The 24,210-nt window shown below is 44.4% G+C and overlaps 1 protein-coding gene across 3 annotated transcripts in view; it reads right to left on the bottom strand.

The window, feature by feature from the left end:
• gse1b (Gse1 coiled-coil protein b) overlaps nt 1-24,210 on the bottom strand; it is a 192,392-nt gene that overhangs the window by 123,246 nt on the left and 44,936 nt on the right. For all 3 annotated transcript variants that reach the window (XM_074613835.1, XM_074613824.1, XM_074613845.1), the window contains one exon: nt 7,683-7,812. In XM_074613835.1, the coding sequence (XP_074469936.1) occupies nt 7,683-7,812 (130 nt within the window). The remainder of the gene's footprint in view (nt 1-7,682; nt 7,813-24,210) is intronic.

Raw genomic sequence — 24,210 nt, 5'->3', positions numbered from 1 at the left:
ACTTAGACACATAAAGATGGGAAATAGGGTCCAGGTTGATAAAAAATACCGAAGTTATCATTTAATTTGTTCTTAATACAACCGTGATTAGAAAAAAGTGACATCTCCAAATTGTCACTTGAACACCATGAATGTAAAATGTAAAAAAGAGAAGACAATAGAGCGACAAAGAAAGAGTGAGAGTGAAACAGAATGTACTAGTAATGGGCCAACAGCAGAGTAGAGAGGCCATGTTAGCTGTCAGCCATTAACATGGCCACGACTAAATTATTCACTGCACTCCGTCACCTTATACAAGCCTGGGCTAACTCAGACTAAAGAGGGCTGTGTGTGTGTGTGTGTGTGTGTGTGTGTGTGTGTGTGTGTGTGTGTGTGTGTGTGTGTGTGTGTGCGTGTGTGTGTGTGTGTGTATGTGTGAATGAACAGTGGCTTGTAGGAGGTAAAGGAGGATTCCTTTAAAGAAGGGGCTCAGTATTGCCATCCTGTGGCTAGAACAAGTAAGATACTGTGTATAAGCCATTTCAATTAGAAGCTGCACACACACACACACACACACACACACACACACACACACCGGAATAAGAAATGGGTTTAAATGAGCCTGAAAAACATGCATGCAAATAGTGTACCAGCTCCAACCTTTAGATGCCCTTTGAGTGTAATGTGCAGTAACAAGCACACACGTCTACACAAACATACGCTGTCCGCAAACATAAAAAGACAAGGGGGAACAGAGAACTGTTTTGTGTAGAGAAAGCTGATTTCCATGCAGCAGCCTGCTGGTTTACTATGGAACAGGAGAGGCTGGTTAGCAGGAGCAGCTGGGCAAACAATACAACCTCACCTGGAGTCATTTACATGGATTGTGTGTGTGTGTGTGTGTGTGTGTGTGTGTGTGTGTGTGTGTGTGTGTGTGTGTGTGTGTGTGTGCGGTTGTTATGTTGAGAGGGGTGTCTCCTGTTGCTGCTCTTCTTCATCATGTTCCTGAAAGTGCCGTTGGCAAGGAAACCAGAGAGAGAGAGAGAGAGATGAGAGACAAGTCAAGGAGCACAGTTTCGGGTAAGAGCAAGACGAAATGGGGAAGAAAAGGCAGACAAATGAGAGAGGAGAAATAAAAGCAGAGGAGAGTAGTGGTGGTGGTGGTGGTGGTGATGGCAGGGATGGGGGGATGGTTGGAAGGAGATGGAGGAGGGAGTTAACAGAGGGGAGGCAAAGAGCATGTGACAGTGCGACCCATGCCTCCCACTGACAAGCTTTATTACAGTCCCACCTGCAGCGAGACAGCAAAAAGCACTTAGCCTCAGCCAAGTCGCCTGACAGTGGAGGACAGTTTGAGAGAGAGGGAAGGAGAGAGGGATCGACGGGGAGAAAGGAAGGAGGGAGAAAAGGGTGGAGGTGGTGGAGACGGGGAGGCTGGGTGGGAGGAAGGGATGATTGAAGTCATGGGGTGGCAGTGAGGGAGGGAGAGAAAAGGAGATATAAAGAAAAAGACATGAGCACAAGGAAAAACAAAAGAAAAGGAATGAATGAGATATTGCTCAGCTACTAAATAAATAATAAAACCCCTTATTTCATTCAGAAATGTATAATACACTTTCACTCAAATATGGATTGATCTCACCTCTATGGTTTGTTGTGTTGCCGTATTATATTGTAAGGTTTTCTTACTTCGATCTGCTGTAGATAAAAAGAAACAGACACACAATACAGCCTGCTACCGGCTCTGAGTGTGCAGGCAGTCAGGCTTAATCCTGCCTGAACACCTGTTTCCTTTGTGAGGTCAAAGGTCAGTCTGGAGGGCTCTCACTAAGTGGTCATCTTTTTCAGGGCTACTGCTGAAACGTCTGTAACCTGACCTCGCTGCTCTACACTGAGCATTAACCTCACATCGGGTGGCCTCACTAAGGGCCTGAATACAACTTCTCCTGAACCCAAAAGAGGAATTCTTTGGTTCACATTGCACAAAGTTGAGTGTTATATTATATATGCTGTATAATGCAGGCAAATATTCAGCCTTTGAATAACACAACACACTCTCAGATGCTCTTTGCTGTCATCATTTAGTGCAATTCATGCAACGCGTGAGAAGGAAATAATTAAGGGGATGAAATGAAGAGAGGTTTATTACTTCCCGAACGGCGACAGCTCACATCTATTAGCGCCCCAGCCTGCTGATGTATCTGCTGATGAGCTATGGCCAAGTAATGACGTGCTCCGCTGGCTGTGAATCCATAGGTCTCTCCCTAAGTCTACTCTTTCTGGCTCCCAGGCTCTGGATGGAAAACCACAGTCACTAAATCAAACCCATCCGGAGGGAAGACGAGAGAGAGTGAGCGAGAGGGGGGGAGAGGGGGTTAACGGCCTGTTTCTCAGCCTTTCGAAGAGAGGAATGTGTTGGAAAGGGTACAAATCAACCAGAAGTGATTGCACAATAAGGTCAGTGTGACCAGAAGAGAATCCTGACTCAAATGCGCACAAACACACACGCACAGAAACAAACACATTAAGCACACACACGCAAACACAGTGAGTGATTGAGTCGGGGCACAACCCCGTGCCCACCCTGTGAGTGGCTAATAACCGAGGCACAGCGCCAAACCCACTGTCTCCTGACTAATTCCCCCCATGCCCGCCAGGACTGGCGCCACACTGCAGAACAGAGCTCTGTTTCTCAAAAGATCCTGTGATCATTTCATTACTGAATTACTCAAATAGATGGATGAACAAACAGCCACACAGGCCATCCAGCTCGCTTGCCCCCTGAAGAAAGGATATAATGGAACAGACAATGGGAACACTGTGAATTAATATTTGTTTGTTGAGACTGCCTCCCCTCACTTAACACACACACACACACACACACACACACACCTCAACGCCCACTCTGCTGGGCTGGAAAAAGAGGGCAGTGAGGTGGCGCTCTGCCAAGCGTGGCGCTGCCAAGAGACTCGGTATACCCTGGTCTCCGGTGGCATTTTAATCGCACGTACACACACACATACACATACACTTCCATCTGCTGTGCTTCATGGGAGCGGTGGCAAGCTTGTCACTGTCATTCGAAGTTAGCCCACCCTCCTGTCACCCCTACTGAGGGGGACAAAAGAAAAGAAGAAAAGAGAGGGAGTCGGGGGGGGGGGGGCAAGCAGTGGCATTCCTCTCCATGCCTCCTCTGTCACCCTCTGATCTCTCTCTCCAAACACATCCCCTGTCGTCTCTCCATTCAGTGTCCTTGTCCTCCTCTCGCCATCCTCCCCATACCTTCTCACCCCCCCCCCCAGCACACTGCTCATGTCATCCCTCAGCTACTCTCATCCCTCCACCTGCTGCTCTGTTCTCTGGACAAGAGACACAAGGGTGGGGTGGCTGTAATCACCCTCTCATGGACAGACTGTTCCTCATTTAATGTGTGTGCTCTTGTAACATGGCTGTTTATGGATTGAACCACACCGCTGCATGCAAGACTCTTAATGTGAAATGTTAACCGCGGCGGCTAAAGCAAGCAGCGGCTCAGACATTGATCCTCCTCCCAAGCAAAGGCGGGTTGCCAGATACTGTGAATTACCCCCTCTCTGTGCCCCAACCAGCACCCACAGCCCATCTTCAGTGGTGCTCCATGCTCCCGCGGTGGGTAATTGTAATTGTATTGAACTGGCCAGAAGCCAAGCGCTCAAGACTGCCAAGTCTTGCCAAGTCCAGCTGTGCAATCAAAACACACTCACAGCCTATCGCATGACAATCACATCATCAGAACGTGTAATTCAAAGACACACACACACATTATGTACACACATACATAAACATACATATCTCTAAATGTATTTGCTCAGTATGACAAGATTGAGGCAAGAGGGCTGTGATAAAGCAGCAGAAGGGAAGACATTAAATGTAGAAAAAGGCTAAACTCACACAAGAGGCAAGAGTGGTAGAAGCTTTAACTGTGCAGACAAAGAAGAGCATAATGGTACAAATATATTCTGCCGTTTACATTAGTCCTGTGTGCCCCTCCCTCCATTAGATGTAGACAGTACAGCAGGGAGGTTCACCTTGTTCCTTCACCACTAATAGTGATGTATTGACTGTGTGGTTGTTTTGAGCCTGAGTGACTGCTGATGTACTGTATGTGAAGCATTCAGCAAATGTGTTCACGGGTCCACGGGCCTGAAACACATTGTGGTCAGCCCAGATGTTTCCTGTCAGATAGGCAGGGGCTCTTGATGGGCCGCAACACGTTTCGACATTTGAAATGAGAAATGGGGATCTGTTGTCTCCATATATATGGAGATCTCATTAAAGGCCCCGAAACACCGAGCTGACAGTCAGGTGTCGCACAGTTTTTTCAGAGTGTCCCACAATGTCGGCTCTAGTCTGCCCGTGTTGGAGGTTTTTTGATTCAGCATGTTGAATCGGCGGCAGAGCACGTCAGTGAGAGAAATCAGGAAAAGACACATTTTTCATCTTCATCTCATCTGATCATTCCAATACACGGATATTTTCACAGCGACATGGCCATCTGGAAAGAAGCTAAGTGGTGAGCGTGAAGTGAAAATGGTCAGCAAACGCCGCTTTGTTTCATGTACGTATCATAACAACAGCGTGTATATCCGCAGTCCTTGGTCTTCCGGTTTCCCTTTTTGAATGACGAATGCAGACTACCACAACCTGCTGGTGACGGAGAGTTATTTCATGTTGCATGCGCAGAACGTACGCGCTAACTGGCCATCGGCTGTGTTCGGCTGCAACTTGTCAGCAGCTAGTTCTCTGATGTTGGTTTGGTGTGTCCCCAGCTTAACTCACATGCTGACGTTCTTTAACACCGCAATGCGATGTGAGAGCACACTGCCTCCCTCTCTGTATGCCACTTGGTCAAAGCAAATATTTACATTAGAGCTGTGACCATTAAGCCACTAAATATTCACACAAGCACAATTAAAACCCAGACTGCAGTGGACAGCAGGACTGTGTAACATCAACTGTCTGAAGCCTCACCCTTTAGCTTCACTCTAGCTGTTAAGTTGGGGCCCATTTAATGATTTAAACCCAACAGTCTTAAGATCATGACTGATTGTGCACCTCCTCTACTCTGTGTGTGTGAACATCGCAAGTGTGTCTTGTGTCACGTTCCTAGCCCGAGCAGAGGAAATGGGCCGTGTCATGTCGGTGCGAGCCGCAGCGCAACACGCATGAAGGAGGGCACTTAAATAACTCATGAAAACCCTGTTCTCAAGCCACACTAGACCACTGGGGGAAACGCTCATTCTTCTGCGTTTTACGTGTGTCTGTGGTCGTGCAGTGTGGCCCTGTTTGTCATGACTGTTTAACCAGGTGCCTTTGAGTGTGTTGTGGTTGCTGATGTGCCGGTGTGGGTGTGTGTGTGTGTGTGTCGGTTCAGTCGGAAAGAGCGCTTGAGATGAGTTTCTGTAAACGACAGGGGGGCCCTCACGGCTAAACAGAAATAGCCTTAGAGAAAAGAGAGAGAGAGTGGCGTGAGCAGGAGGGAGTGGTGAGCAAGAGAAAGGTAGAAGAGGGGGAGAGGAAGTGAAAAAAGGGAGGGTGGAGAGTTAAGAAACTTCATTTACAAAACTCCTGTGTTTAGAAGTGTAAACGCTTGTGTAAAAAAAAAGGAGAGGATCAGATGGAATAGATACCCAGTGAAAAGGCAGTCCAGCTACACTGATAAGAGGAGACAGCAGCACTTTCCACATAAACGCACTGAGCTCCAAAACCCACTGTAGTGATGGCCTCCCTCGGGGCATACTCGCACACATACACGCTCACATGTCACTTATTTTTTGTGTCTGCCCCTGCTTCATCATGACTTCCTCCAACTCATCTCTCAGCCTCGTTTTATCACTATCATCCTTTCCTTCAACAGCATCCCAACAAATTGCTTATTCATATACTGTACGATGAAGGAGATGGGAGTGAAATGACTGTAAAACCTATAATCCATTACTCTGGGTCGAGGTTGGTGGAAATACGAAACTAACTGATCAGTGGTTCCCAAAGTGGAACCTCAGATTAACATCAGATGAAAAAAAGCAGAAAAAAAGAGTGAAATATGGTGTGGAAGCACAGACTGTATATAAGAAGTGGACGTAGTCACTATAATGTCACACATTGGTTTGTGGAATGCCATTTTGAAGCCTTGAGTTTGGCATTTTGGCCGTCGCCATCTTCTTCTTTTGCAACCAGAAGTAACATGAGAGGGTGGAGCTAAGTACAAGCGAACACTGAATAAGACATTTTTAGGTGACCAAAATGTTACAATTAACTTTCATGAACTGAAAACACACTGTGAAAGGGTTAAAGTTGTACGATGAAAACATGGGCAACTCCCAAGCCGGACAACACCGTAGTAGCGACCTGTCAATCACAAGGTAGCCACGCCCTAAAGCATCCCCTGCTTTATGGTCTATTTGACTCTAAATGGGACCATAATTTACTAAATGAACATCATGCTGTATTGAAGAAGACTTGAAACTAGAGATTGAGACCATAAACTCATGTTTACAATGTTTACAGAGGTAATAAATCAAGTGAGAAGTAGAGTCATTTTCTCATAGACTTCTACACAATCAGACTTTTTTCGGCAACCAGAGAAGTCGCCCCCTGCTGGCTGTTAGAAAGAATGCAAGTTTAAGGCACTTCAGCATTGGCTTCACTTCTCAGACCCAGAGGTAGCCCACTGTGTGTAAGCATGTGCATTTGTGTGGGTAGATTGACATGTAGGGATTGAGAGTCTTTGTGTGTATGCTTTGAGGGCAGGTTGGGTTTGCATGGTTGACAATTAAAAGCAGTTGCTGTTGAACAATGCATTGAAAGGAGGTGAGGGATCAGATCGCCTGCACATTTGCAAAACAAACTGCAGGGAAATCATTATTACCTCCTCCTGGTCTCACACGGCAGCATGTATAGGTTGACTGTTGCAATGACAAAAGATGGAAAATGAAGAGTTAATCCAGTTTGGGTGGGGGTTATCGCTATGTTAGGTGTATATAGATAAAATACAATGGTGGTGGAAGTGTGGTTGAAGCGTTACAAGAGTGTGAAATGTTAGACGTGACAGCACATGTCTAAAAAGAAGAACTCAAAAGATTTTTTTTTAACTCTTCGATGAGTGTTAGAGCCGCCTCAGACCTAATCTCATTCACGCCAGGGGTCTCACCACTTCCTGTGTTGCCACACAGCATGGTCAGGAGGACACCTCACACAGGAAAAAGGAAGCAGAGATAAGATACCCACTAAGTGAAGAGATGTGCATTCAGAGGGTATGGCTTATTCTTAGTAGTTGAATGAACCAACACATTTACTACCGCATTTTTCAGAGTGAACGTCTCTCTCGCAGTTGTGGCCACACAGTGACGAGATCAAGAAACGCAACGTGAAACAACATAACAAATGTGTCAGATAATGCTGTGATTGGAGAATAGCCAGAGGGATATTTAATTGCGGTGGTGTGTACTAACATCTATCAAAGATCACACTGGTGTGAAATGCTATGAACTCTGCAGTCACACCATATAAACGGGACTTTAAAGTGAACCAGACAGCATTATTTGAAGCCACAGCAACAAAACAGAAGTACAAAAAAGGATGAAGACAGAGGAGAGTAAAAAATGAAACGCTTAAAAACATAACATTGCAGACTGTGATCTGGTATTTGGAAGAGCTATACTCACTGGAAGGTGGGCGGTCGGGTTTCTCTGTCTCCGAGGTCACTGGGTGAGAAGGTGTGTCACCTGCAGGCTGCGAAGGCCCCGAGTCCACCTCCTTACTGGCTCCCGCCGCACTCTCAATCACAGTACACGTCTGAAAGATACAAAGACATGATTAACATAAATGAAACAAAGGAAGACTTCAATGTCCGTATTTAAGAGAGAGGTGGAGTTAATTCATTAAAATTGAATCAATGAGTGACTTGATATAAGTCCACTAGACTAGATACAGATTCTGATTCTGCTACACAGACATACTGTATACTAACAACACATTCTCACTCCCAACTCATCAAATACCGCCGCTTGGTCAGTGCCCCTCGGCATCAGATACCGACGCACGGGGTACCCCTCTTGTGTTACTTTTGGATGGACCAGGGACGGCGTGTCAATATACGCTGGTTACATGCATAGTGTCCTTTCAAAATAAAGTTCCGTTTTCACAGGAAGTTAGGTTTAGGCAACACAACCACTTAGTTAGCGTTAGGAAATGGTCGTGGTTGACGTTAACTTCACTGACTAGCGACCCAGGTGACTCACGGGACTGACGATGCCAACGAGTCACGTGACTAAAGACTGCCGTAACAAAATAAGTCAACTTTTAGTTTCACTTGGGACACAAACGCCGGCCTCCTGGTTGAAAGTCTTGTGTTTGTTTGACCCACAAATGGAATTGTTCGTCACATACTGTTGCTAAAGAGTGCCTCCGTTCGTCGGTTTCCGATACCGAGGGGCACTTACCAAACGGCTGTATTTGACGAGTTGGGAGTGAGAATGGGTTGATACTGAGGGGTGCCGTGATAATGTTACAGAAGGCAAGGCAAGTTTATTTATAGAGCACATTTCAGCAACAAAGCAATTCAAAGCGTTTTACATAAAACATCAAAAGCATCGAGACAAAGTGCAAAATAAACACATTATAAAAACACATTTAAATAAAAGCAGTCACTAAAAATCCAAGAGAATAAAGAATAAAAACAAGCTACATAGAATAAGACAGGTATCAGAACAAAAATGTTTGGGGGTAACAGCGATATTAACATAATACTAAAACCGAAACAATAAAAAAGACACTGATGGTGCAAATATAGCAATTAACTGCTGATGTAGCCCATCATTGGTGCAACCATTTTTAGCTGCTGTCACAGCACTCAGATTTCTTTCTATAAAAAGACAACAACTAAAGGGGATGCAGCGCTGGGTGAAGAAGTGTCCCTTCCCTGAAGTGACAGAGCCGCAAAACAGAGACAGACAGACAGACGGAATCAAAGACGGAGAGAGACAGAGGGAGAGAAAGAGTTTTCCTGACAGCCCAAGTCTGTTTGGATGTGCTCCACTCTGCTCCCCTCCACAGCTGAAAGAGGAAAGAGGGATGAGCCTTCAGGAGCGAGACAAGCTGACCATGAAAAGCAGAGGGAGAAGCAGAGGGTGGCTGTCAGTGTGGAGACACAGAGAGAGAGAGAGAGAGAGAGAAAGTGGGGGAGAGTTTAAAAGAGGCTGTGATGGCTCCCTCCATTGACGAGCAGCAGAGAGACAGGCAGGGGAGGTGCAGCGCATCTTAAGACAAAAAGGCACCCTGGGCTGATGAAATATACATAGCTCTCAGCTGGAGACAGAGACACAGAGCGACAGAGCAGATAGGAGGGCCCTGAAGACTGACGAGACTCCACAACCCCTCCTAAACACACACTGCTAAAAATAAAACACACAGACACATTCCTAATGACTTCTCATGAGGAGCCGGGGGGGGGAAGTAGTTAGTAGTGCTTTTTTTTTTGAGTGTGTATGCAGGTGTTAGTGAGCATCAAGGTGCATCAACGCTGCCTCCTACAGTTACAGACTGCAAATAGTAGCTATGACACAAAAAAAGTGTTTTGGCTGTTGGCCTATAATCCACCTGCTGGTCAGGGGGGTTTTCTGGGTTGGAAGTTTGTTTCAACTGCCTCTCAGTCTCTCAGACCTGCCCACCTGCCCTCTCTTCAAGCCCAGACAGCTGCCTCACCGCCACACCAGCAGTTAAAAAGCATTTAAACACACCTCACTTAACAATAAACTCACCCTTTGTTCAAGCTAACGATCCACCTCTCCCACACACTCTCGCTAATGGCTATGCCACTGAAGTATTGGGATTCTCATGCGAGTGTATTTGTGTATGTGTGTTACTAGAGAGTGGGTATAGTCACTTCTTTGCTTTGTCGAGTTTCCCTGCTTATCTTATGTTCCTCGTGAGATTCGCTAGGCGTGCCTGTATCCCTAACACGTCAAGTGTAAGCAAGAAAAACTTGCAGGTAAATAGTCATGTCTGAGCCTGGGGATTACCTCTACTCTAGAAACTACAGGTTTCTTAACCTTTTCTGTCTCTCGTTCTCTCTTTCAGCCTATTTGCTGTCTGTCTTTTTTTCTTCTTTTCTTTTAGTAAAAGTGCACACGTGAAGGTCTTATTTATTTATATCAAACTGTGAAAGATAGGATTTAGAGAGGAAACTAAGTGTTTGAACTGCTCTGTCAGTTCAGGGCCGTGAGCCTTTCTAATCTAATCACTGAGATATTGTTGCTTCTCTCGTCCACAAAAACAGATGGTGGAAAGTAACACTCAACATACTGGCCTTAAAGAACAAGCTGGGCTGCCAACATTTGATGGTACGCATTTAGCTGTTGCTATCATTGCTCCCAAATGACTCATCTATGCCCATATCATTAAGGAGGGGCATGATTACTTACAGTATGTCATGTTACATAACACTGAGTTACTGTGGGCACAACCATTAGCTACTTATGAGCTCAAAAGGCACTTCTTGTGCTAACAACAGCATGCTAACATTCTTACAGTGACAATGTTAACAAGTAATGTTCACCAGCCAAAGTTAAGTTCTTTGACGCCACAGCGGGACTAAATAAAACTAAAATAAAGCTATATTTTTTGCTTTTTTTTCATTTTAAAACTGAGTCTGATGCTGTGTCTCAATTTGCGTACAGTATGTCAAAATGCAGTTCATCTCAGGTACCCTGATGTACTCAAAACGTCACTCAAAATGTCGGTCGCCTTCTTTGCTATGTAGTGGAAGGTGAGGGGCCACCAACCTATTTCAAACGTGTGGAAATGGTGGTTGAGGAAGCTACAGCGGTTGCGATTGAAACGGCAAACACTGAACTATGTTATTGATTGTGTACAGCGAGCCGGTCATTGTTGTGAATTAAACCCCAACAAGGCGATGCGGTTAATTCACAACAATGACCAGCTCGCTGTACATTATCCCGCTTATTACACGGATACTTACTTAAGAAATCCAATAATTTGACACAAAAACAGTCCTCTAGAGTCCGACATCAGAACTGCACCCATAGCAACGGTCGGTTATACATAGCAACGGTCTGCTATAAAGAAACAAGGGACAGTAGAACGCCATGATCAGAATAGAGTATTCAACAAAGCCGTGTAATTAACAACATTTTATTTATACAAGTGTTTTTTTTCCACTAAGTACTACTATAGTGTAGTCGGATAGAAGCCATTATTGGGTTGATTTATCCGTCTGAATTGAATTACTACCGATATGGCGTTATGTCCGTGGCTGACTATCACCAGCTGATCTACAGAGCTTCCAGTAAGTGCACAACAGCCCTGTTGAAATTCACGCACTACGCAAGTAAGTACATAATGTGCACAGCGTACTACATGGAAGTGTACTAACGGAAGTATCCGATTTGAGACAAAGCTTGAGTTTATATGCACACTTGATATATGCCCCAGCAGCAATAGACGAGGGACATGTGAGATGCAGTGCGGGAGTCAGGAGGTGAAATGAGAAGGATCTAGAGTGGTAGCACTAATTGAGGTTAATTCGTCAGTCCAACATTATCTCCTCTAATCGGTAAGGAGGAAGTTGGTAATGGATGATGTTGCAGGACATGGAGAGAGCCTGCCAGCAGAAATCACACAGCAGTGTGGAGTACTGTATGCCCCCAAAGGATCACAATACATTAGCATAAGTGCAGATCTTGATTTGAAGCTACAGATAAACAAAGAGTCTGGAGGGCTTGCAAAGAGGAAAGTGTGAGTGCTGCTTGTGTGCGTGTACGAGTATGTTCGAGACAGAGGCTTGTCAATCAAGACAGTCACAACCTCTCTAGTTGTTTGCCTGTCTCAAGCCACGTCTCACCTGTCAACCTCTTGAAGCAGTGCTGACACTGTCTTGCACACACTCACCCTATACTCTGGACTCAATATCGCTGCCTAGTAGTGACACACAGGGAGTGATGGGGTGATACACATGCACCCTCTAACAATAACTCTCGCTTTCTCTCACACACACACACTCATTGTGAGCTAACCCAGACCTCCCCAGGGACAAGCTCTTTCATCATGTCCGTGTCCGTCGATACTTGAGCCCTGCACAACATCTGCAGTTCAACACCTACCAGATTCATTAAGGAGGAGGACGGAGTCAGAAGCAAAAGGATACATCGATAAGCAGAGGAGGTGGGCGCACATGTGTGTGTGTGTGTGTGTGTGTGCGTGTGTGTCACCGGGGGCCAGGGCCATCCATAAACACTGCTGACAGTCTAGACAGGAAATACACTTGAGGATGTCGATAAGTTAGTCAGCAGGGGTGAGGATCAATCAATGGGAACACAGGATGATGTCAGCGGCTGCAGATGAGATCACCTGAGGCGACTAAAGATCTACATATGAGGACTTTTGATGTTTAATTAAAAGTGTTCCTTATTATCTATTTTACAGGAACTATGGAGGGAGTAAGACCAGGAATTGAATCATTGTCTATAATGCAATATAAACATACTAATGCATTTAAATCCATTTATAGCACTGTATAATTATAGTTATAAGTAGGGGTGTAGAAAATATCTAAAAAATCGAATATCGCGATACCATGTTTTGTGATACTGTATTGAAAACACTGTATCGACTTTTAATCAATAGTTTACAGTTTAGTCAATACTTTATTTATTTTGCAAAGAGATGCGCCCTCTCAGTGTATGTGCCCTCACAAAGTAGTGCTATGATGTTGGATGTTACAGGGACTGTGATAAATGCAAATGCAGATCCCACTGTTCGGATTGCATAAAAAAGTCAACTTTTTTAAACTCTGATTTTATGCATATGGTGGTGTATTCTTTATTTATTTATTTTATATTATGACAGTTTTCCTAAAATTAGATTTTAAAAAATCGCAATATATCGCCTTACTTACAGTATGACAATATATCGCAATATATTGAATCGTAACCCCTGTATCGTGATACTTATCGTATCGCCAGATTCTTGCCAATACACAGCACTAGTTATAAGCATTCATAAATATACATAATGCTTTTAACGATAATCATTGCACATCATAATGCATTTTATAATGCAAAGTATCATGATACTCACACACAGTGTATAACAATTCTCATAGTTGCAATACATTATAATGTGATTAATTGATTAATTGTGATAAATTAAAATTAAATCTGTGCAAAAAAACCCACACAAAATAAAGCAAATAATGACCACTTAGAGTAACTTATAATCACATTATAATGCATTATAACAGTGATTATAATGTATTATAAAATGCTTATAACGTATTACAACTATGGGAATTATGAAGTATTATGACACTTGACCTTATAATTCATAATAAAATGCTTAATAATGTGTTGTTACTATTATTGCTATAAAGCATTATGCATATTTATGAATATTTATGAGTGCTTATAACTATAATTATACAGTGCTATAAGCACATAATAACACATTATAAATATATTTAAAATGCATTAAAGACATGGGCGTCATAGAAAGTGATACCGAAATGATAATTTCATGAAATCATCCTTTACAACCAGCTACAGAGTCAACTAAAATGAGTACAGACTTTTGAAAGACCTTAAAGCAATGCATCATGTATTTATTCCTCAGTTTCCTCTGGTGCCACGTCCAGCTGTTGTTCTGCCTTCACTGCACTGGCATTACCAGTTGAATCCCTATTGTGTTACATCATTTCATGTTATGTTTATTCATGTGAAAATGCAACGGATTAGAACTTCAACATTACTGGGAATAAATACCACCAGAGGCATGCAGTGATTCTCCCTTGAGATTTGGAGAAATGAGGGAGATGAAGCCGATTTCCGCCACAGGACGTGACTGTCCTATATCACGTTTGCCTTTCTTGCCATGGTGTTGAGTGCGAGTGCCTGTGTGTGCGCACGCTCGGGCCGATGTGTGTTTGCGTGTGTTCTCAGCCTTACTGACATTTCCTCAAACGTGGTTGACATTTCCAGGGGATTTGAAGATTTGATCCCTTCTGTGTTTGAAGAGTTGTGTGCTGCCCTCCTGAAAACACTGAGGGAAACGCTGCAGCAGAGCCGGTAGCGTGCCCTGCCTTCAGGGCCTTACTCTACTACAGCATTCGGAGCAGCCCGTTCTCACTCACCCGAAGTGTGATCGGGAGGAGACCCGCACTATACATTGCCTGCCTTTTAGAGACGACTGGTTCACTGCTTGGTCTTTTACTTAGTCTTGCTGTTTTCCCCTGAGCTGTGGAGTGTTTCTGCTTCTCTCAACTGAGGCAGAAAAGCTATCACCAAAAGATATGAGAGAGGAAAGAAGATAGAAATGGTGTGGGAGAGAGCGGGAGGGAGAGAAAGCAAGGAAGTGTGAGAGAGAGGGAGGGAGAGATCCGTTTCTCCTGCTACAGGCTGGTTAGTGGAGCGAACTGACAGACTGACATCTCTCTTTCACGGAGGCCGAGTTAAAAAGAGCCTTACTACTCCTTGTCCATTACTCTCTCTCTCTCTCTCTCTCTCTCTCTCTCTCTCTCCAACCTTCCCTCTTCTTACTCTTTCAGCTGTCCTGCCCTCTCTCTCTCACTGCCCACCCTGCGGCTCCCATGTCTTGCTTTTTCTGCCTGGATGGACTCTGCAACAGTCCTGTCCTAGCCTAGGGCTCAAATTACACCCCACCACCCTGTGCTGGCCACACATGCACACACAAACACACACATATATGCACACACACGCAAGCCCATACAGTAGCCATGGGGAGGCCCAGTGCCCAAACACAGGTCAGGCTTGGGTCAGTCAAGGGCAGAAGGACAGGAAGCCCAACAGAAGCAAACGGAGGCTCATCTGAGGGCAGATGGATAGACACAATAAGACAATAGACACAAATAGATGCATACAGAGGTGCACATGCATGATCCAACTATCCTGTCAGCCATCTTTACTCAGTTCCCTTTTTTATATAAGCCGATACTTGTAAAGGACTTTTAAAGTTTACTGTATGTGTAAAAAATGCACAAACACATACACAATTGGGGTATAAGAAAATATCGATACACATGAGTATCGCAATAAATGTTATTGCCAGATTCTTGCCACTACACAGCCTTAATGCACACACAGCTGGAATACTAACCCCACAGCAACAAAATGCACAATATTATCAAGACTCATCATGTGTCATATTGCTCAACCTGCCTTCATCCAAAATCAAACATTTGCATGGCTGACCATATGACATGTATAGTCAAATAAAAGACATCCTTTATCCGCAACACTAGAAACACGACCATGGAGCAAAGATTAGAATTGCTAATAAGATTCAGACTGAATCGGCAGTACGTTTTCAGTCTAACCTGCATGGTGCACACACAAGCAAAAGCACACTCCCCAGCAGCACAGGATACTGGAGGTCAGTGTATCAGCCAAAGTGGGTGCTGATATGACCTCAGCGCTCACTATCATCCTGTCCTTCAAATGCCAGTGATGTTTTGGTTGTAAAACATGTGCATCCTGATGGAGAGCGGAGCTCAAAGGAAGGAAAGCGCAGCATTTGATGTATCGCAGTAAACATTTGGCCACTTCCTGGGTTGGTTTGTCCCCGGGAACAGGATGCATGGGTACAAGTGCCTCAATAACTGTGTGATACTTTATTGATCCCTGTGGGGAATTTTTTCTTCCCCCCTTTAAGGCAGGTCATAGTACACTGATCAGGAGCAGGGAGGGACTTCCATTGCTACTACAACTACTGCATATATCTGTATGAATACTGTCTTTTACTCCTGTCTGTTTGATCCTTTTGAGTTTATCTTCAGAATTCAAATTCAAGGTTATCAGACTACTATTTGAGAGTTATTTGAATTGAGACTTAGATAGGTTAAACCTGCAGTTTGGTGCGGGGTGAGGAGAGACTAGACGGATGTCAATAAATCAAGAGAAATGCTGCTTCATTGCACTACAGTGTGTCCTTGGGCTAATGTTCTAAATACATAAATGCACTCAATCTTACTCAGCTGCAGACACAATGCTTTATACACAATAAGTGAGTGCAGACAGGTAGTCGCATCTATACTCAAAGACACACACACACACAGCTGGTGACGACTGCAGCGCTGCGTCTTTCTCCCAAGTCTGTTGGGAACTCTAACAGGAAGAGGGTAAGTGCTATCGATTGGCTTCTTCCTGCTTAGCCCGGCTGTCAGAGCAAAAACAAGTTGACCGTTTGACCGTCTGCGCAGCACTGACTACATGTACACACACGCACAGTGTTTGCCTTCCAGTTCCTCTAGGATTTGAGGATACACCTGAGTCCTTTTGTGTTTGTGAAGAAGGTTAGGATCCATAAAGAGAAGACTTGCACAAAAGGATTAAGTCAATTAATTTTTCATTTCATTTAATATGTCAGATGTGAACCTACAACAACAGCATCTATGATTTTTATCCATTACATGCTTCCAGATTATTCCTGAAAATAACAGCATGCATGTTGTGTGTACTGCTTATATACATGTAGCAAGGAAAGCTGGTACGGAGACAGACACGGGTCAATATAAAACACTCCTCTGGGCAGCACTGTGGCATTATGAGCAGAAATCTCCGCTGCACTCGGCTCTCCTCGATGGCATTTAGATATGATGCAGAGGAAAGATGGAAGGATACAAATCAGGAGGAGGGAGAAGTGGATGGGCAGATAAACAGACGGACGGAGACAGAGAGGCTGCTCGTTGCGGCTTGACAAATCAAAGGGTGTGCGTTTGTGTGTTGTATGCATCTGCACTACTGACACTCTTTGTTTCCAGCTATACATAAATGCTGTATTTAAAAGACGTGAACGTTTACCTTGATGTGCAGAAGCAAACAGATTTCTCTCCTCAGCCTCTAAAACAAACACAAGTTGTGGCACAGTAGGAATGGTGTAGGTCACTGTTACTTTCATTACTGTGGCTGACAACTGTTTTTAGAAGTATGAGAGACTAGTTTGGGACAAATGCCAAAGTTTTTATCTTTCTTCTTTAAACAGGAAAGGGCCTCAGTAAGATTTAAAAAAATGTCCTGGCTGAGACAAAACATTAGATTACTTAATTAGATAAAACATAAAGAGAATAATCACCAAGCACATAAGATAAAAAGATAATGTCAGACTGATAACATAAGAGTAATACATATATTCTAACAAAAAATAGAGAAACATGTGACACACACTCCTTCTCAAATGACTCAACAAGCCAAATGATATCCTGTACAATCTGGTGAAATCATAGACTGTATAAACGAAGTGGACGTCGACACCGTGAGGTCACTCATTGGTTTGTGGACTACAGTTTTGAAACCTTAAGTTTGGTATTTTGGCTGATGCCATCTTGGTTTTTGGTGTCGCCACATTGTTTTTTTGCAACCTGAAGTCACACGAGAGGGTGGAGCTAAGTACAACCCAATGCTGAATAAGACATTTTGCAATCCTACAATTCTACAATTTCATTTAGCAGACGCTTTTGTCCAAAGCGACGTAAATCTGGGAATTCGTACAACACAAGTAAGGATCTTGATAGGAGGAACAACGTGAAGAAGTGCCAACAACAGCTTCAGGTCTGACTGGACACAGGTGCCGACAGGCAGTGCACAGAGGCAATGCACAGGGTGTATTGAAGCAGATTTTTTTTTTGTCATCATCATCATCATCATCATTAACAATACCAACATTGTCATCATCATCATGAATATCCTAATCAACATCAACAACATCCTCAATATCCTCATCATTAATGTCATCGTCATCAACATCATCAATAGCATCAATGTCAATAGGTGCAGAGTTGTTAATGAAAGAGCCGGTTCTTTAGCTTTATCTCAAAGGTGGAAAGGGATTCTGCCGATCGAATGGAGTTTTAGTCGACTGAAAATGTTCTAATTAACTTTCATGAACTGAAAACACACTGTGAAGGGGTTCAAGTTCCACGACAAAAACACATACAACTCCAAAACCCACATTGGCTTCACTTTTCAGACCCCAAAGTTGCCCACTGGGTGAAATACAGTTTCAATAAATATTGCATAGTTAAAGGAAAAACCATAGTAAAGTTTTTTTAAGGTGCAATCCTGACACAGAGAAAAACTATCAACATCATTGTACTGTTACTAAATATTCTTTCCTCATAGTTTTCTGCCAAGCTGAAGTATACGGTAGTTGTAAAACTCACTGTGGTTCCGTTTTTATCTACAATGATTTAGCACATCATATCAAAAGCCGCAGTGTAAATACGAACATCTTCAATAATAACCCCGTTTGTATCAAAATGTCATTTTTTATGTACAGGCTTTATTGCCCCGTTTAATGGTAAATGTGAAAGGCTGGTGTCAGCCAAAAAACACTGCTGCACTCATATATCTGTTGTCAGGCCCCAGGAAAATATATACAGTAGGTAATATATACAGCAGAGCACAGCAAAACAACTCTATTCTCCATAGGGAGAAGAAAGTGGGGAGACAGCGAGAACAAGATAGAGAGAGATACAGAGATAGAAGGAGAGAGTGAGAGAGAGAGAGAGAGAGCACAAAGGGTTGTTTTCTGCTGGGTGGGTAAAGTGTGTCCAGGGGGCAGCTGAGTGAGCACACACAACACAAAGCCTGTCATTAGTCCCAGCTTTCTGCAGACACAACAAACTCTGTGTGTGTGTGCATGTGTGTGTGTGTGTGTGTGAGAGAGAGAGGATGACGATGCGTGCATGTGCGCCTTTGGGCCTGCGTAGAGGTTTTGTGCATATGTGTGGACTTTCCGACATTGACAAAAGCCTGTGTTGTTGTGCCTGTCTCCTCTGATGTACAGCTCCTTCAGGATCACAGCCCGGTGCAGTCAATACTCGCCCTGCCTGCTTGTGTGAATGTGTGCGTGAGTTAGTTGCGATGTATAGATCTCCTCCTCCCCCTTTCCTTCCCCTCCCCTCTCTTCTTTCCGTCGTCCCTGTATCTCCCTTTGACACCGCCACACACACACACACACACACACACCGCCTCCTGTCTACCAGCTGCCACTTTGCAGCCATTCATCAGAGCTATGATTAGCGAGTAGAGGAATGTCATGTAGCTACAGCCGACTCCTCACCCCGACCCTGACCTTTCACCCCGGGTCGACCCCGGGCGACCCCGGGCCGCAGCAGCTGCTTTTACACTGCGCCGACACACTCCATTAGGCCTGACACCTGCTTCTACACAGCCCGACGCACACACACACATACATGCACAGAAACACTTATACACACAAAGATGCAAAGGATGGCGGCAGAAGCAAGATTCAAAACAGTTACTTATGCACAGGCACACACACACAAACACAATGGCCTTTACACATGCTAATGCAGTAAGGCGGCCCTTTTATGAGATTACACAGTCATTACAGTGAGAGGGGTCATGAGGGGCACCTGTAGCTGAGCGGCTCCACAGTCTATCGGGAGCCTGTGTGTGTGTGTGTGTGTGGAAAAATAGCAAAAGAATAAAAGAGTGTGACATACTGTTTAAACTGAAGTATCCGCAGACCTTGAGGAGTGATATAGAGCCAATACTAGAGCCATTCAGTGGACACTGTGCATATGCTCTGTGTGCAATAAGACACTCTTTGTATGAGTGAGTGTTTCTCTCTCTCTCTGTGTGTGTGTGTGTGTGTGTGTGTGTGTGTGTGTGTGTGTGTGTGCGCGCGCCTGTGTGTGTGGGCCCCAGGCTGACTCTGACAGCTCAGTGCTAGCCATCTGCTGGCAGTCACACCAGGAGAAAGCAACCGCAGCCAAACAATGGAGAGCAATGACAGGCCAGGATTTGTGGGGAGTTTTGTGTGCGTGTGTGTGTGTGTGTGTGCACATGTGTGTGTGTGTGTGTGTGCATTTTGGTGTGGTGTGCACGTTTTCCCTTCAAAGATCCAAATGAGCCCCTCTCTATGAGCATGTGCGGAGGGGCGTGGCTGTTGTTGATAGGCTGTCTCTGTTACCAGGCGATAGATTAACAAGCCCAAATGGCCATCTGAGCAGGATAGATAGCATGGGCGAGTGTGGCTCACATTTTTTTTTTCTTTCTGTGTGTTACTTGCTGTCTCCCTAGTGCACGTTTGTATGTCTGTCCACCCCTTTTCTGTTTTATCTTCTCTCCCTCTTTGTAAATTGTAAGTTGATATGAATACACAATCAAAGGCTAGGTGGATGTGCACTACTACTGAGCTTTGGTTTGTTCATAAAATGCACATACAATTTCATTTCTTTGTGTGTATATGCAGGCTTCTCTCTTTTCTAACATACAGTTTGTCAAGCACTCCCTATTTATCTCTCTATACGTGCAGGTAGAGTGCCATCGTGGACGCAGACAGATGGTGGGGTGTTGGGAGGAAGCTGGCTTGCCTGGATTTGACACACCAGTCTGACAGCAAGCATCATCCAGCTGGGTAGAGGCCTGCAGTGCCTCCTAGAAAGAGCATGCCAGGTGGCCAAGAAACAGGCTGCTGGTCTCCCCAAGCCACATAACCCTCTAGTCACTATTCCGCTTCTTTACCACCGAACACAATTTCCGGCTAAGAAATACAAATAAGTCAAGACCGCAAGCCAGAAGCAGAGGAACTGAAAAGGAAATGGCCAAGTACGGACAGGAGAAAAATGGCTGATTATGAAAAGAATCCCTCTCCCTGCTCTCCATTTGAAGGATGAGTATTTGTGCCCATGTGCCTGTTTTGTGAGTGTTGCTTTGGCCAGCCATGCCTTTGTATGGCAGCACTTCAAAGGCAGCCTTCAGTAAGTTTCTGCTCTTCCACCTCCTGCTGCTGCTAGTTTGTGTGTATGTTTGTGAGTGTGTGCGTACGTGGAGTAGTGCCTCCTGTAGCTGGGGGCTATGGCTGATCACCACTAGCGCAGCGAGGCTGGCATGGCATGCCCGCTGGCGCACTTACAGGGCACACCTATTTACACAGGCCCAGACTGAATGGCAGGCATTGTCTGGGTGAGAATGCAACATTTAAGCTCCTGATTAAGGCAGAACAAAGCCCTGAGGGGGCAAAAGTGATGAATGCATGGAGCAAGAGAGGGAGGGAGGGAAGAAGAGATGAAGGGAGGCAGGGAAGGGAGGCTCGGTAAAGGGGAATCTCATCTGCTGTTGCTGCGGGAAGGCAAGATGGGAGGGCAAAAAATTGAGAGAGGAGAGGAAGGGGGAAGGCAGCGAATTGGCTGCCATGTAAGGGACTAGAAGAGAGGCAGGTAGAGAAGTGAGAAGGAGATGAGGTTGGAGGTAAGGGTAGAGGCAGGTAAGGATGAAAAGAAAAAGGTAGGGAAGGAACCAAGAGGGAGGCAGGGGAGGAAAAAGACGATGTGGGGGATGAGCAGAGAGGCGGGCTTAGGAGGAGATAAAAAGACAACAGAGAGGGAGCCAAGCAGAGAGAAGAGAGGAGGGAGCTACTGTCGAGGTATCCTCGCTGATAAGGAGGAAGTGATGCTTCACTAAAACAGCAATGAGGTAGATAGACAGATAGCGCCCCCTCATGGCACTTGTGCACTAGCAATGAGCTCTCCATCCTGCCCCCTCTTGTCCAGGGAGTTAACAGCACACAAGAGGGAGAGAAGCCAATCACTGCCACATTTTCTAATCAATTAAAATGGTAATAAACTCACTGGGGCACTGGTATTAAAAATGACATTTTAAACTAACACGTGAAGGAGGCTCTCCAGGTGGAACAAAGACAACTGTGATACTGTAGAAAACGTCAGTGGACAATTTCTTCTCTTGATTTAGTGTGGTGTGTACAGGGCCATGACGTTCAGTGTGTGTGTGTGTGTGTGTGTGTGTACACTTAGTGACACCTTGGCAGCGTATGGGCACAAACAGAATGTGTATGACAAGGGGTGAGCTACTCCCCGAGTGTGTATGTATCCTAGCAACAAGACAGACGTAGTAGCAGCGCAGTGAGCAGCTGGTAGAATGGGACACAGAGGCCATGATGGATTTATTACAATGTGTGTATCTGTGTGTGTGTGTGTGTGTGTGTGTGTGCGTGTATGTGTTACATTTAACAGCTGTGAGAGATTTAGGTGTGTCTGTGTGTGTGTGTGTGTGTGTGTGTGTGCGCACATGCTATGCATCCATGCATGTTTAACGCTTAAACACTCGTCACTGTGTCAAGCCGCCAATTGCGATGATTACAACCAATAGACAGCCACAGATATCCTATGATGACAGTTTCACAGTCTCCATGTATGATACACGCAATAACTATTATCGCTTGTCTGTCAATGATCAACATTAAATTAAATTTTGGTTGGTTTGGTTTGTTGGTTATGCGCAAATTTTAAGAGAGACAGTAAAGCTGAGACAAGTTTGTGTTAAAAGCTAGAGTTGGTAATCTTCTTCAAAAACATTTTTGTTATATTTGTTGAATTTCTCATTACATCCCGACAGCAATCGCTCAATGAAAAACATCCAGTATCTGTGGCTGTTGCAGGGCTGTAAGAAGTCCGTCAAATCATTTCATTCAGCTCGAATGAAATGATTGGACGGCCAACCTGTCTGTCTACCTACCTGCAAGCTGCTAGCTTGACAGCTGTGAGTACTTACAATAGCCATGTTTGTTGTTTACGTTCATAATGATAATTTTGGGGGAGTGGTTTTGGAGAGAGGCCTGAAGGGATGGAGTGTCAGTGTTGCCGACTTTCTCTCTAGATTTAGGGACTTTCGGAGCTAGTGCTGTTAGCTGCTTTCATTGGAAAAGAGTTGGCAACACTGGGCTCGTTTTTTTGTTTGGATCATTTTTAAAATCTAGTGTACCCTTGCTTGTTTCTCAAGATTACCCATCCTAGCTTTAATGTAGACAGTAGGTGTCTGTTTACAGGTCTTGGGGAGTACTACTGTATATGTGAAATAAAGCCTTTTGTGGCTCCAGAACGTGAGCTGCGCAAAGTCTGATAAATTGCCTCAAGTGATGTCACTTGAGTCAGTTTACAAATTTAAAAATGAAAGAAATCTGGGGGGTGGAGTTAGAAAGTGTTGAGCTTAGCAGATCTCTTCTTCTCTGCTTGAGGCTACATTAGCTACATAACACACCCGTATAGAGTACTACAGGAATGAGTCCTAAAACACAGATTAGAGTTAGCATTTTAGCATTTCCGGTTCCTTCGTCTGGAAGTCAATGGGTTTTTGAATGGGTTTTTAGTTATATGCCTGAAATAAGGTCTGTGGTTAACACAAGCTTAAGACATTTTAATGTTTTGTCCTACGACATAAATTACATCAAAAAATACCCCACTTGTGAATGTTGAAGCCTTTAAGTCTCTATTTCCAACCAAACTATTGTAGTAAAGTTGCATTGTGGGTAATGTAGGTGCCAGGTTTTGATAAGAAAGAAGAATGCATGGAGTAAAAAATACTTTACACCTCGCGAGTCTAACAATGTTAAAGGAATGCAATGCTAAAAAAGGAGTATTCTTAAGCTATAGTATACAGGGAGTCATTTACACCCTTACAGCCTAGAACTAAAATGGGATATTTAGTATCTGATTGTGGCACACTGGATTATAAAAACATGCTAATACTCTTATCATCAATCTTATCTTGTATAGATCATAATATAGACTCATTTAGGTCCTCACATCAGACAAAAGTTCAAAGCATCACTGGTTTTGAATTCACGTCACTTCTTCCTCACTCTGAAGATTAGACTGGATGTCTGATACATGCAGTGAATGTTGGCTTACAGACAGGGAGGTCTTATCTAATCTCACACTCCATCTTATCAACAGGGATATTTGTGGGTCTAATAGACAGGATGCAGATCATTATACACACACAAGCACATGTCGGTTGCAGTGCCAGTGATTTCTGGGCCCAGCTGTGCACCAGTAACTACTGTATGGAGGTCCTCCATGGTGAGAAGGGGCTGGCTTCCAAACCCCAGGCCAGTCGGAGGGCCCTGGCATGGGCAGAACTCTGTCTCCATGGGCCTCACCGCCTGCCAGCTACTGCTCCATGGAGGTGCATCATGCTGCAGCTAATCACCAAGTCAAAACCGCCTCTGGAGTGCAGAGCCAAGCCACAATAAGAAGACAACACATTTCACTAACACTGCTGCAATCATCTGACCTCATACCACATGTCCCACATGTCCCTAGGTTCTTTTCTGTCTGTCTTTAGACCCACTTAGCAGTGGGGTGAAAGAGTCAGTGGAGATGACGGATGGAGGAAACTC

This window comes from Sebastes fasciatus, chromosome 2 (assembly GCF_043250625.1).
Source record: "Sebastes fasciatus isolate fSebFas1 chromosome 2, fSebFas1.pri, whole genome shotgun sequence".
Lineage (NCBI taxonomy): Eukaryota > Metazoa > Chordata > Actinopteri > Perciformes > Sebastidae > Sebastes > Sebastes fasciatus.
This window is presented reverse-complemented; position numbering and strand designations above follow the sequence as displayed.